The sequence below is a fragment of the Labeo rohita genome, chromosome 3 (assembly GCF_022985175.1).
Source record: "Labeo rohita strain BAU-BD-2019 chromosome 3, IGBB_LRoh.1.0, whole genome shotgun sequence".
In the NCBI taxonomy this organism is placed as follows: Eukaryota; Metazoa; Chordata; class Actinopteri; order Cypriniformes; family Cyprinidae; genus Labeo; species Labeo rohita.
Window position 1 is genome coordinate 23,876,630 of NC_066871.1, and position 15,073 is coordinate 23,891,702.

At 34.8% G+C, this 15,073-nt stretch overlaps 1 protein-coding gene across 1 annotated transcript in view; it reads right to left on the reverse strand.

The window, feature by feature from the left end:
- aclya (ATP citrate lyase a) overlaps nt 1-9,836 on the reverse strand; it is a 29,129-nt gene extending 19,293 nt beyond the window's left edge. The window contains exons 1-4 of the mRNA XM_051106162.1: nt 9,670-9,836; nt 3,555-3,733; nt 1,954-2,076; nt 661-723 (exon numbers count right to left, since the gene is read on the reverse strand). Coding sequence (XP_050962119.1) covers nt 661-723; nt 1,954-2,076; nt 3,555-3,713 — 345 coding nt within the window. The 5' untranslated portion in view covers nt 3,714-3,733; nt 9,670-9,836. The remainder of the gene's footprint in view (nt 1-660; nt 724-1,953; nt 2,077-3,554; nt 3,734-9,669) is intronic.
- Between the last annotated feature and the right edge of the window lie 5,237 nt (nt 9,837-15,073).

Here is a 15,073-nt window from a genome sequence, read left to right on the forward strand (position 1 = left end):
ATTATACTATGTTATTTTATTCACTGTAATATTTTGGTATAATAATAATAATAATAATAACAACAATAACAACAACAACAATAATAATAATAATAATAATAATATCAGAATTATTATCATATTAATTTATTTAACAAAAATTCTGCATCTAACATTTTTATTATACTATATTTTACTCATTTATTGGAATTACTAAATAATAAAATAACAACAACAACAATAATAATAATAGCAGAATTGTTATTATTATTATTATTATTATTATTTAACAATAATTGCATCTAACAAATTACTATTATACTATATTATTTGATAATTGTTTGGGTATAATACAATAATAATAATAATAATAATAATTAATAGCAGAATTATTATTATTATTATTAATTTAACAATAATTATGCAAACATAATTTTTAATGCTATATTATTGCACTCATTTATTAGAAGAAGAATTAGAAAATTAGAAAAATAATAAAATATATGAAAAAAATATTAGATACATAATTATTGCATAATTGTGGCTTATAATGACAATACAAAAATTCTGCAGCTTTTACTATTATTATTATTAGAATTAGTATTAGTATTAGTACTATAAGCCTCAAATAAGCCATTTCATTCACATACACAGTCTATGGCATTTATTGGATGGACTCACCTGCTTGTGGGCTACGAAGGGCTCAATCAGGAAGTTTTTGAGGATGCCTTTAGCCTTCCCCACCTGTGAGACAGAGAGAAGTTCATTTTAAAAGTTTACGCTTCTATATAAGGCTTTCCATAAGGGTTAAACATCAGAAATTGCCTTTGGTCTGAATCTAAAAGCTTCCCCCAATGAAAAACACACAATGAAAAGAGAGAATTATGTAAGAGGCAGAAGAAAAGGAGGCCAGAGTTGGGAAGGAGGAGGTAGAGAAAAGGAAAAGTGCAAGTGTTCATACAGTCTAAAGGCTTGTGTTGAGCACCAGTGACTGGACCTCAGTGTTCAGGGACTCGCTGAGAAAAACTGAAAGACTTGACAAGCAGAGCCGCAAGCCAAACACACACACACACACACACGCAACAATCTCATTTGTGCTGCAGTCAAAACAGTGGGCCAAAAGGCCAGCTGATATAAATCAGCTAGAAAGAAAAAGGAAGGCGAGGTGACATTTCAAAGAGAGAGAGAGAGAAATAAAGAGATGACAAGGTAGAAAAACAATGAAGCACTCCCTTGAAAGTGGGAGAGGCCACAGGAACTATGACCAGTCTAGCAGATGAAAGACAGAGAGAGACCTTACAGAAATAACCTACAAAAACATGTGCAGCATAACACAACAAAAAAATATTATACAAAGAAGAAGAAAACATAATGTCCGTCTTTCTCTTAATAATATGTGCCACAAAACCACTCATAAGTAGCACAGGTATATTTGTAGCAATAGCCAACAATATGGGTCAAAATGATCAATATTTCTTTTATGCCACAAATCATTAGGATATTAATTAAAGATCAGGTTCCATGAAGATATTTAGTAAATTTTCAACCGCAAATATATTAAAACTTAATTTTTGATTAGTAATATGCATTGCTAAGAACTTCATTTGGACAACTTTAAAGGTGATTTTATCAATATTTTGATTTTTTTGCACCCTCAGATTGCAGATTTTCAAATAGTGGCATCTATATTGTCCTATTATAACAAACCATACATCAATGGAAAGTATATTTATTTAGCTTTCAGATGATGTATAAATCTCAATTTTTAAAAATTGACCTTTATGGCTGTATGTTTTTGACCCTCAGGCAACGTTGTATGCAGGGTCATGACATATAATATATTGGGTTACTTAAACTGCACACGTGCAGAACACAAAATGCACACACAGCAAATGCAGTTTTCACATTTCCAAATGGATAATACCTATGAAACTTAAAACCAGCTTAAGAGGCGGTTTGGGTATGTGTCCTCACCGTTGCCTCCTTCATAAGGCGTGTTTTGAGCCATTCCTTCACGCCTCCCAGATCCAGGTTCACACCCACCAGTCCCAGTTTTCCTCTGCGCTTGATCAGCTGATCTGGTTTAACAACCAACCGCTGGACAGAAACAAGATCATTTATGAAGTTAAGCATTATTGAAAAAACAACTATGAATGGAAAATAACAGGATTCAAGAATTTGACAGCCTCTAACAAAATCCAAGGTTGAAACGACTTGTTTGAAATGGATTATGAGATCTAGAAAGGTTTGAATTTTTGCTTCAGTTTTGTTTTAAAATCCTCTTCCAGGCTTAATTATTGATTTTTAGAAGCCAAGAGGGCAGTCATAAGAAATGTCATGATTTCCTAATTAAACCAGTCACTATATAACGATCGGTCACCGACTAAAGATAACGGGAGGGGACAGAGAGGCATGAGTCATATCTAATATCATTATACCCACTGGCTCCTCCATAAAGGTGATTAAGAGTGCTTTTTCAGCAGAAACTGGCCCTGTACTGTCATTTGACAAATTCTGCTACGCTCTCTTTAGCTCCCTTAATTGATGTGCTAGCCAAGTAGCATACTAATGAGCACCATCCTCTCCGTCTAACATCCTCAATATCTTTTTATACTATTACTTTTACTCAATTCCCCTCATGCTGAATCTTTAGCAGAATTGCCCTTCATAAATCTAACTGGTTGGAATTTCTGGTAATAATAATAAAATAGTGCTTTCAATGAATGATTTGTGAATCATTTAGAGAAGCTATTATGTTAATAATGACAATCATTGTCACAAACTCAATTTAAAACCTATGTATACATATACAGCACACAGTATTTATTCATTGCGATAAAATATGTAGGCTACATTTACTTGTTTATACACGACTAGTCAAAACTTTTGATTTTAATGTTTCTTCTGCTCACCAATCCTGTATTTATTTGATCCAAAATACAGCAAAAAAAAAAAAAAAAAAAAAGTGAAATATTTTTACTATTTAAAATAAATGCTTTCTATTTGAATATATTAAAATGTAATTTATTCCTGTGGTTTCAAAGCTATATTTTTAGCATCATTCTAATATGCTGATTTGCTGTTCAAGAAACATTTTTTGTTATCAATAATTAAAACTTAAAATGATTTTGTAACATTATACACAATACCATTCAAAAGCTTGGAGTCTGTATAATTTTTTTGGGGACAATATAGAAATTAATACTCTTATTTAGCAAGGATGCTTTAAATTAATCAAAATCGATGATAAAAACATTTATACTGTTACAAAAGATTCCCATTTCAGATAAATGTTGTTTTTCTGAACTTTCTATTCATCAAAGAAACCTGAAAAAAAATGTACTTAGCTGTTTTCAACAACAACAATAATAATAATAATAATAATAATAGTTTTAAGCAGCAAATCAAAATATTAGAACAATTTCTGAAGGATCATGTAACGTGATGTGAAATCACAGGAAATCATTTTAAAATATATTCAAATAGAAAGCAGTTATTTTAAATAGCAACTTCCATGATGCACTTTTGATTAGTGTATGCAGCCCCAGATCGATTACTTCCAACAGCTGTCTTACCTCGGTCAGAAGCCAGGGGTGATCCTGAACCAGTCGCTCCCAGTCAGTTTCTGCTGTCACGTTAGCATAGCGAAAGCGGTTCTGTACGGCGGCTGTGGTGCAAATGTGTTTGTAAAGAAATTCTTTTCCTGTCTGCTCAGAGATGGCTTTGGCTGACATGGTGCTCGATGACTAAAGCACTGCAGAGAAAGACACACAGCAACTCGTTAACCATCTGTCAATTGAGACCAATGCTTTACAAAACTGCACCAGGTCAGATCAGTGCAATAAATAAAAAAGTAAAAATATATATAAAAAAAGAAAAATTGCTAAATAAATAAAGCTAGATTTGCTTGCTAGGTTTGTGACACATTTTGTTACCATAGTTCAAAGGGCCACAAATAAGATAAGTCACTGACACTTGCACAAGAAAAAAAGGTTATAAAGGTTATAATATATAACACATAAAATACACATATGAAGTTACTTCATTTAGTCTGCATTAACCAGGAAACTGATCAGGAAGTTAAGCGGCTGAGAGAAACTAACACCCTTGCTTAGATTACACATTTAGATGACACTGTGCTTACATTTAAATAGCATGCTGCCGACTCACAAATATTTTGCTGAAACCGTCATTTTTCATGCATATTCTCTCGTTATATTACATTTCTATTTGTTTATCTGTTGGTCTCTCTCTCTCTCTCTTTACCTTTCCCTGAATCAGGAAAGACTAAAAATAGGTTTGATGCTCATCCTGATTTGATTAGCCCTGGACTTCGTGCTGTGCACGGGAGTAACATTCAACTGCAGTCTGACTGACACATGATAGAAGAGCAATCAGGAATTTGATTAAACCAACAGAAAACCCATCCAGACAGACAGTACAGTATGAGGTACAGACACTGTCTTTATAACCAGTTTCACCAAATCTTAGTACACCTATTTGAGCTAGTTGTGATTTCCATTCTCTTCATCAACAGTGGCTCAGTGAAAGCTCTCATGCATGAGTGCATTTGTGACTGGCAGGCTGAGGCTGCATTCAGATGACATCACCACCGCCTTTCTGAACCCTGTCAGGACGTGCAGTAGAACGAGAGCACCAAGTTGTCAGTGGGGTCAACATAACTCCTCTTTGTTATAAAAAGACGAGATAAACCAGTCGGCAGAGAATGACAAGAACGACCAACTCATCCATCTGCATTCAACACATTATGTGCATAGGCTGAAATAACATTGACAAAATGAATACACTGACATTGAATATATATATATATACACATATATACATATATACACATATACACACACATATATATATATATATATATATATATATATATATATATATATATATATATACACACACACATATATACATATATATATATATACACATATATATTGCCATTTCATTTAAATAATAATGATTTCTATTTCAAATTAATGCTGTTCTTTTAAATACTCTATTCATCATCGAATGATGAATAAAAAAATGCATCATGGTTTCCACAAAAAAATATTAAGCAGCACAACTGTTTTCAACACTGATAAAAAATAAACGTTTCTTAAGCAGCAAATTATTAAGCAGCATATTAGAATGATTTCTAAAGGATTATGTGACACTGAAGACTAACATTTATCATTTGTTTTTAAATCCTTTTTTAAACAAATTAAAAAATATTAACAAAAACGAACACCCTAACATTCATTCATTCACACCAGCAACAATGCCTACATTTTCACAGCAAGTTCGATCACAGTAAAAACCGTTTCATTCTCTCAATCGGATATTTGAAAAAAAAAAAAAAAAAAAAAAAAAAAAAAAAAAAAAAAAAACTTTAAAATGTTTCCAGGTTTCTGTTTTATCTATTAAAGGGCACCTATTATGCAAAATCCACTTTTACAAGGTCTTTGAACACAAGCACCCTACAATAATAAACATCCACCCACTCATTTTTTAAAGGCACAATATGTAAGGTTTTTTTTATTGAAATAACCAAAAACCACTAGAACAGTGTTATGTATTTTGCTGACTTGTGTACTTACTTACATTATCCCAAATGTTTCGAGGAATGTTTAAAGAGAAAAATGCAATTTTAACTAGTGTATTGGGCCTTGTCATTGCCAATGCCAATGACGTCATACACCTCGATTTTCCAGTTAATTTTGTGGAAAACATGGGAACCCCAAAAACACTTTAATGTATTATGCATCTTATCAGACAGGTGATGAACGCACAGAGTAGCATTAATACAGAACTTCCAACACACTCAAATATATCTAATATGATAAAACAGTACTGTTATATCCCACGTACACATAACCGAAAAGAGCGGAAGCTGTTGACTGTGGCATAATAGTAAAAAAAATCGGCTGCTTTTGAGCTGTGTATCGCGCTCGTCCTTCATTAGTAATCGCTCCAGCGTCCTTGTTTCACTTCCACTACCTTCAGCCCCAACTGCTTCATACTACAGTGACCTTAATAAGTCTTTAATATATTAGCTCATCCATGAACACGATTTCTTCTGTCATATTGCATCAGCTGTGAGGATGAAGACAACAATCCCCATGATTCTACACTCAATCACAGCATCATCAAACTACGCCTTTGTTTCATTGTTTGTCTTGAATATGCGTCCTCTAATGGCAAAAACTTACATTTTGTGCCTTTTATTCCCCAATAAACCAAATCGGTCTCACTAAGCATGCAGTTTTGATTCTCTAAGCAATATTACATCACATTGTTTAGGCCCTCAGCGAATCATCTTCGGTTGTACACTGTACATAAGACTCTTCATTTTCTCCCAACATCTGAGCCACTGAGTATGCAGTGGCCTAAAAACTGCATTTTCCACATGTTGGCTGGGCAATTTTTGTTATTTTATTGATTAATTTGAATTTACTGTTTTGCCACAATTTTATTTTTTAGAAATCGAGGAATCACAAATAGAATAGAATTTGACAATATGCCAATGATAACAGTAAAGAAAAAAAAAAAAAACAATCCAGCCGCATGTTGGCGGACATGATTAACTGCTAACATGTTTCTTGATTTGAAACAATATAACTCATTAGAACATGCAGAAATTAATTTTTCTATTTAGATATTTATTTTGTTGAGGAAAAGTAATGGTCTGGCTTCTACAACTTCCACTTTGGAGCAAAAAATCTGACTTTAAACTGGAAAGAAATAAAGATTTGACATTTACTGTGATAATTATCAATTTCGACTGATATGAAAAAAATTATCGTGATAATTTTTTGGCCCATATCGCCCTGCCCTAATTTATGGATACAATTTTCTGCAAGGACAAATACTAAGTAATGGTCTAAATAGGAACACCACTTTATCTTTTTTATGCACCTTGAAAATAGTCTCATTGTCTACTCCACAGTGACAATTAATGTGGATGCATGTGGCAAGGAGCACAGAGTGTTCAGTTACTGTAGAAGACAGTCCAGTCCTTGACCCGGCAATTTACTAATGAAGAGAGAGGACCGCTCCACCCCCCAACACCCTCCCTGCACATCACCCACCCAACTCACTGGAGTGCTATAAATGTACGTACAGACTGAAAAGAAAACAACGCATTCAAAGACTTCTGTACTCAGCACTGTTCTGATAAAAAGACAAAGAAAAACACAAGACCTTACCCAAACCCAATGCCTCAATCACACATTGCTATATCAATATACATCTAGATTTACATTCAGCATCACTGCAAACATCAACCAGAAGGAAGTGATGAGTCACTGCAATAGCCATAGCGGATCCACAGACCAGTGATGTAAAACAAGTTAAGCATAATACCACAGAAAAACAAACAAAAAAAACACTTGTGAAATCAACACCAACTACATCCAGAAAACAGATCATGGTGCAGATTTTAAAATCAAATCAAATGAGCACAGACTTCCTGCAATTCTGTAAAACTAGTCTTTAAAATGCTTTAAAATTCTGAGTAAATAAATAATAAAGAGTACTTAATTATCTTAAAAGAAACTACAATTTTAGTCTTTTGACTTAAAAATTTCAAAATTCTTTGAAGTTACTTGTGATATTTACTGGCCATTTCGAAGCAAAAAACATTTTTACAATCAATTTTTTCAGTGTACAAGCGTTTTCTGTAAGTTGAGGTCTACATTTACATCTCTTACAAAATCCCACTGTGACCACTGCATGCCGCAAAATAAATACGTGACAAAAATACTGTTTCACCACTAAAACTCCAGTAACATTCTATTAGCCAATTTAATCAAAACAAGAAATTACAGTATGATTTTGACAGCTTACACTGACTGACAAAGATACCATATTAACTATTTGGGATAGTAACAATAACTGCAGTAACTACTGACAGAAACAAAGGTTATCATAGTACATTTTTGTAAGATGGATGAGCAAGAGAAAAACCAGCGGTGTGTCTCTAGACTCAGTAGATGGTCTCAACTACGGATGTGCTATGTACTTTTCTATAATACCAATAGCGCTGCTGAGTGTTTTAGTGGTATTGATCCTACTGCACACAGAATTACCTGATCTGACCCCATTTACAACAGTTCTGTGAATAATAATGCCGTTGAATTTTTTTTGTAAGTGCTAGGCAGTTGCAAGCACACACACACATTCTGCACAGCTGGTTAAGGGGTTGTGTATGACACTAGTAGTGATGCTGCTGATTTATAATTTCATTTCCCTCACTCACAAAACAGCAGCGGTATCATTCATCACGTCGGAAGGATGCGGGGAGGAGCAGGGGGGTTTCATAGTGAAGATATTGATCTTGTTACTCCACACTAACCCAACACATTTATTTGATTCAAACCGTGTGTTTAAGACTAAAGACTAAAGACCCTGTACCACAAAACCAGAGTAAAGTAGCACAGGAATTTTTGTAGCAATAGCCAAAAATACATTGTATGGGTCAAATTATCGATTTTTCTTTTATGGCAAAAATCAGGATATTAAGTAAAGATCATGTTCCATGAAGACCGTATACCACAAATATATCAAAACTTAACTTTTGATTATTAATATGCATCGCTCACCCTCAGATTTGGCACCCTCAGATTCCAGGTTTTCAAATAGTTGTATCTCGGTCAATATTGTCCTATCCTAACAAACCATACATCAACGGAAAGCTTATTTATCCAGCTTTCAGATGACGTATAAATCTCGATTAAAAAAAAAATTGACCCTTATGACTGGTTTTGTGGTCCGGGGTCACAAATCGCAATGTTTATGACAGGTGTTATTAAGTATAATTTCTATCCTCACTGATCACTGAGCATGGACGGATCTTTGTTATTTAAGCTCAAGCTTATGTAATGCTTAGTTCGAAAGATTATTCCTGTCAAACTAACCAGTACGTTTGTTATGTTACAAGTACTTTTAATCACTCAGTTTTACTAGTAACTACTATACAAATTCTAATTCCTTTCCTTAACTACACCATTGCAATAGTTACCTGGTACTAGTGGGACAGTGACGGGAATAAGTACTAGTACCTAATACACAAGTGGCTAATTTTGATTAGTCACCGGTGAAAATTGAATAGGTACCAGTCTCTAATGGAATTAGTAGCAGTGTGCAAGTGGCAAATGTAATTAATAGCATCTGGTGAAACTAAAAATCATACCGGTCACTATTTAATTAAAATACAATAAATACTGGTGAGTTAAGGACTATGTGTTTAAAAGGCTTGCCATACAGGACAAACATCTTGTCTTTAGCATAGTCTCTAACTAGAGGAAATGAGCTGAATTTAATTGTTTTAAGACTCCTTACGTGTTTCTGAAGAACATAACAACCAGTTTACACTTCCGTAAACGTGAAAGGTGTTAACGAAGCCATTCATTCATTTAAATTACAGGTAAAGACCAGCAGAACCAGTCTCTGTGCAGGTCTGTCACGTATGACTTGATATTCATGATCAAAAAAAATAAATAAATAAACGTAGATAAGCTAAGCTAGAGTTCGTCGTCCTGATCTATACAGTGTTTTGAGCAAAAAGAGCTGTGTCACTGTATATTCTCTGTTTCTTGTATTTTTCTAAATGTACTTGCAAATGAAAGGCTGCTTTCAGTATCCACTGTTTTTATTAGTAGTACGCTGAGGTTTTAGGTCACTTACCGGTCTACGTACTCTTAATGATAGCAGGTTTTCTCCTTTCAGGGAGTTCCCAGTGTCTGTGTGAGAGTGTTGACAGGCGAGATGTGGTCGCAGGAGACACTTTTTTCCTCCAGAAAGCGTGGCTGCTCACTCACTGCCTCACTATGCGCTCAGCCTTTCCTGTTTTCTATACGCCGACATCTGACGATGGCCTTGGCTGATTTTTTCGGTCTCTGATTGGCTCTCGCCATCCGCTGTGATTCGAGGCCACGCCCACTTGAACAGTGAACGATTCATCGGACCAGGGTTTGATTGGCTCATTCCGCGGCGTCCGGCCAATCAGGCTGCATCATCCGGCGTTTAGCAACGCGCCTCAATGTGGACTGAGTTTTGAAAGTGGCGATTTCTAAAATTAATTGTCACAATCGTTTCTATTTTGCCAGACAAGCAAACAATCATAGCTAGCAATTGCGCCATTCTGCATACACAGTCTAGTCTCATACATGTTTACTCATATATGTTTAACATATATACATATATATGTATATATGTTAAAGAAGTGTCTTCTGCTCACCAAGCCTGCATTTTCATTTGATCCAAAATACAGCAAAAGCAGTAATATTGTGAAATATTTTTACTATTTAAAATAACTGCTTTCTATTTGAATACATTTTAAAATGTAATTTATTCCTGTGATCAAAGCTACATTTTCAGCATCATTACTCCAGTCTTCAGTGTCACATGATCCTTCAGAAATCATTCTAATATGCTGATTTGCTGTTTAAGAAACATTTATTATTCTCATTATAAATATTAAATAAAAAATATAAAGTAATACTTTTGTTTGGTAAGAATGCTTTAAATTGATCAAAACTGATGATAAAGACATTTATAATGTTACGAAAGATTTGAATTTCAGATAAATTCTGATCTTTATCTGAAAAATTGTGCTGTTTTCAACATTAATAATGATAAATGTTTTTGAGCAGCAAATCAGAATATTAAAATGATTTCTGAAGGATCATGTGACTGGTGTATTTTGTATTTTATTTTATTTTTTATTTTTTATTTTTTTTGTAATATAGTTTTTTTGGATCAAATAAGTGCAGGCTTGGTGAGCAGAAGAGACTTCTTTAAAAAAAAATGAAAAATCTTTTGACTGGTAGTATATGCAGGTCATATTGTAATAATTAGGGGTATTTCAATTATTTATAATCACTTTACTATGGCTTAGCAACAAGAGTGTTCAATATCACAACAAGCAGGCAAACCCAAGTACTGAACCAAACAACCATTATTTTAATAAACTAATGTTCGCATTTGCTAACCAAAGACTGAATTATTAATAAATCTACACAAATTCAGATGCTTTCTCGAAGGCTCCCCAGGCAGCACATTCCTTTCTTTTGTACAAAAGGCATTTAAAATTAAATTATCTCCATATCTATTGCTCCATGTCAGATAAAATCAAAGCTTTTTTCAGGTGAATTAATTGGCCTTTGGAAAGGGCACTGCTGCAATGGCTGTTCCTAATGCACTGTTTGGCCTCTCTGTCCACAGCAGCATCAGTTAATGGGTTTGAAAGGCTCTGGCCAAGAGACATGACTCAACCTGAATTTACAAAACAGATAGTAGAGGCTTTAAATAGAAACACAACCATAGATCACTGGATGTCAACAGTGTTTGCAGAAGCAAAACTCTGATAAGTCAGTTTGGAGACCACAAATATACCAGCGTGGCATTGACCTTAGTCAGAGTAGGGGTATATTTTATTTTTGACAGGAATGAAAACAAGTGTGTGAGTGATAGAGGTACAATTCATTCAATTGTGCTGTTGTTAAACAACATGAAAATTATTAAGCTGATGGGGGAAAAAAACTGGACAAAAAGTGCCATGGAAAGTCTGTACGTTTACCCTTTGCAGCCTTGTTTTTATCAGTGTTATATTCTGTATGGCATCTTACCTGAGTATGATCTACAGGGTCAGTGCCCATGTGCAAGAAAACCATATATATTTTCAGGGGTGTTTCCTCAGAGGAGACAAGAGACTCCTCAAAATATTAGATGAAAAAAAAATTGAGGTACAAAAATAAAACAATGCCAACTTTTTTTTTCTAAAGAAACATCGCCCAACAGCAACACCAGCAGGTAAAGGTATAGCAGGGGTCCGCGTCTCTCTCTCTCGCCTCACCTGAGACCACTGAGTTTTAACAGACCCCCTAAAGCATGTAGTGAGTTTGGTGTGGGGTAATGCTGCATTCACGCCATGTCGTAATTCCGAGATGAAAACACATGACATTCTACTCTGAATTATGTGATTTTGTGGGAACACTAGCAACGCCTAGGCCCTCACATGCTCCTGAACTCAAAATGAATGGGGGAAACTCACGTGAGAGGAGGCAACAAAGTCAATGGAAGGCAAGTCTGCAACCTTTAGCCAAAAAAGTGTAATGGCTAAAGCTAACACTTCCAGTTTGGGAAAGCTTTCTTTGAATGATGTCAGTGGAGGAAAGGCTCCACTATGCTGAATAAACAGATTATGTTTTAATGAATCGACCACCTATCAGCTAATTGTCAACATGTTGTTAACATGATACTTTTGGACTGAACTATTTTTAGAGTTTACACCGAAAAAAAATGCTGTTTTATAAGAGTCACTGACTTTTTACGACAAGTGGGACTCGGCTTACGGCACCTCCTATTCATTCCTATGGTATTCGTAAATGGCGACTGAGTGTCGCACAACTTTCAACTGAAATTCAGTAAGAAGGCTGCAATGTCATTGGTTATCAAGGCACACGGGATCCAAGTTGACAATAGTAATACAGACCCTCTCATCTCCCAATAGTAAGAAAATCTCTGATATGATTGGTCATGATCGGCTGTGATTGGTTCTTACAATAAATCCCACCCAGTGTTGCCAACTTAGCGACTTTGTCGCCAGATTTAGTGACTTTTCACACCACCTTAGCAACTTTTTTCTAAAACAGCACTATAGCGACATATGTAGCAACTTTTTTGAACAAACCTTATTTAGTTGAAACTCATCGGTACTGCTGCACGAATGTGAGGTCTTGCTTTCACAGTGCGCTGCTCTAAATATTTTCCCTGATAGCACACGCACATCACAGAGATGTCTGTTTGGGATCTGCATTTACATCTGCAAGATGTAATTTTTAGTGTTTGCTCATCTGCAATACGTCTATATGACATTTCCTATCAGATGTTAAATAAACTTCTATTAGATGTCTTTAAGATGTTTATGATTTAGAATGTATGTAAAACTGACATTTTACAGACGTCTGTCAGCTGTTTACACAGCAGATGCTTTCCAGATCCAGTGATCTTTAACAGACATCTTGCAGACGTACGTGTGCTATCTGGGCTGTTGCTTCTCTAAGGCAGAGCTGGTTATGTAATAATAATAATTTATTTGTATAGCACTTTTCATACATAGAATGCAACTCAAAGTGCTTCACAAGCATAAAAAAAACAACAACATCAGCATGGTGCAAATAATTCAACAAGTATAAGCAAAACTTAATAAAAAATAATAGAATATCTAAATATATATATATATATATATATATAATAAAAGACAAACAAAGAAAGAGAAAAAAAAATTAAATAAATAAGATAAATCCAATGTAGTCTTAAAGAGTCAGGTTTGAGTTACTATTTCATATTCATCCCATTGTTTGAACACAAAAACAGTAAAAAATAAATGATAACAGTTTTCTTGAGAACTTGGCTGCATTTAAAAATGTATGCGAGCACAGAGAGGCAAACAAATGTAAAAGGCAACACGACGCAATGGCGTCATGGATATGCTAATTAGCGCCTGACGTCATCGAGCGACATTTAACGAGTCTTTTCAAGCTGGTTTTAGCTTGAAAGTTGGCAATTCCCGCCTCTTGTGTTCGCGTGCGTTAGCGAATCAGCCAAAATAAACAATATATAGCTATAACAGAGGTAATGGGACGACTAATTAAAAAAAAGTAAGTAAACAACTCATACACTTAGATATAAACAACTTTGTTACGTCAAAATAAGACTTGAAATGGCATGAAAACATTATCTCTGAGTTTTTAGTGAGTTAATAGTTAATCTCCGTGTCTGTGACCAACATTTAACAAGCTTTGATGACGACCCAAAAACAAATTCAAAAATAGTTAGATATTAACTGTTAAAAAGAATAGCAGGACATAAGTTTACAAATAAAATATTTTGTTTAAATTGTTACTGCGTCATTTTTGAATGAATATAAAATGCTCAAAAACACTAACTTGTTGACTAACTTGACTTCTTTTTTCTTTCTCTCTCTCTATATAAAATACACATTAGTTACACCAGCCTCAACCATATTTAGAGAAATGAAACTTGGCAGGAAATTATCACCAGATATGCTGATACAAGGTAAGTCTTGCATGTCAGACAGAGATAAACGTGTGGGAGGGATTATTTACACCAAGACAAAATCATCATGACCCTACTATTCTGGTTGGTCAACTTACTAGCTGTTAAACTACAGCAGCATGACATGACCAAGTGTGCTCCAGAAGCTTTAAGTGGAGAAAAATCGCCACCTACTGGCAAAAGCAGAACACTGACTCACTTTGAGTGAATTATAAATAGGAAGATGCACTTAGGTGGTCAATAACTAAGAGGTTATACATTAACGAGCCACTTAAAACGTAGTTACTTCCCCTGTATTATTAAAATAATTAAATTTCCTATGAATCCTGAAACTGTTGCCGATTTGGACCCAGATGTTAGCTGCAGCTACTCATTTGCTAGTTTGGGCAAAGGTGGAAACTATTTGATGTGGAATGAGCACAAACCACCCACACTGGAACGAATGATTACACACACATCCTTAATTAGAACAAGCTTACGAATAAATTAAATCCTAAAAACATCAAGACTATAATTCACTTACAGCAAGAACAACACGCCAGGGTTGTCAGAGCCAAGCGCATTCTTTATTAAGTGTACAAAAACAAATGAAAAACAAAGTAAGTGCAAAAATTTAGTGCCTTGATGTCAGACCTATAAGAAGCATGGCTTCGGCCATCTAGAAACCTACAGAAGAGGAAGGCACCAGATAGATGCTTGTCACAGTATTTAGAGTGCACTTTTTTTTTTTTTCAAAATTGATATGAATGAGACAGAGAGAGAGAGTAACTTTACTATCACATGTGAATATACTGGTTCATGAAAGAGCTGATCGTACAGATACAATGAAGAGAAGTACAGGCATGTCTCATCCGACGTGACGAGCTGCAAATTCAAAAGGGTCTCCGATTGGTTTGACCAACACTGTGTAAACGATAAGTTTAGGAGGGAACGCTCTATTTCATACACAGACAGACACACACATACACACTTTAGCCTAAAAACATGTCACAGAGAGTATGTAGTCTTA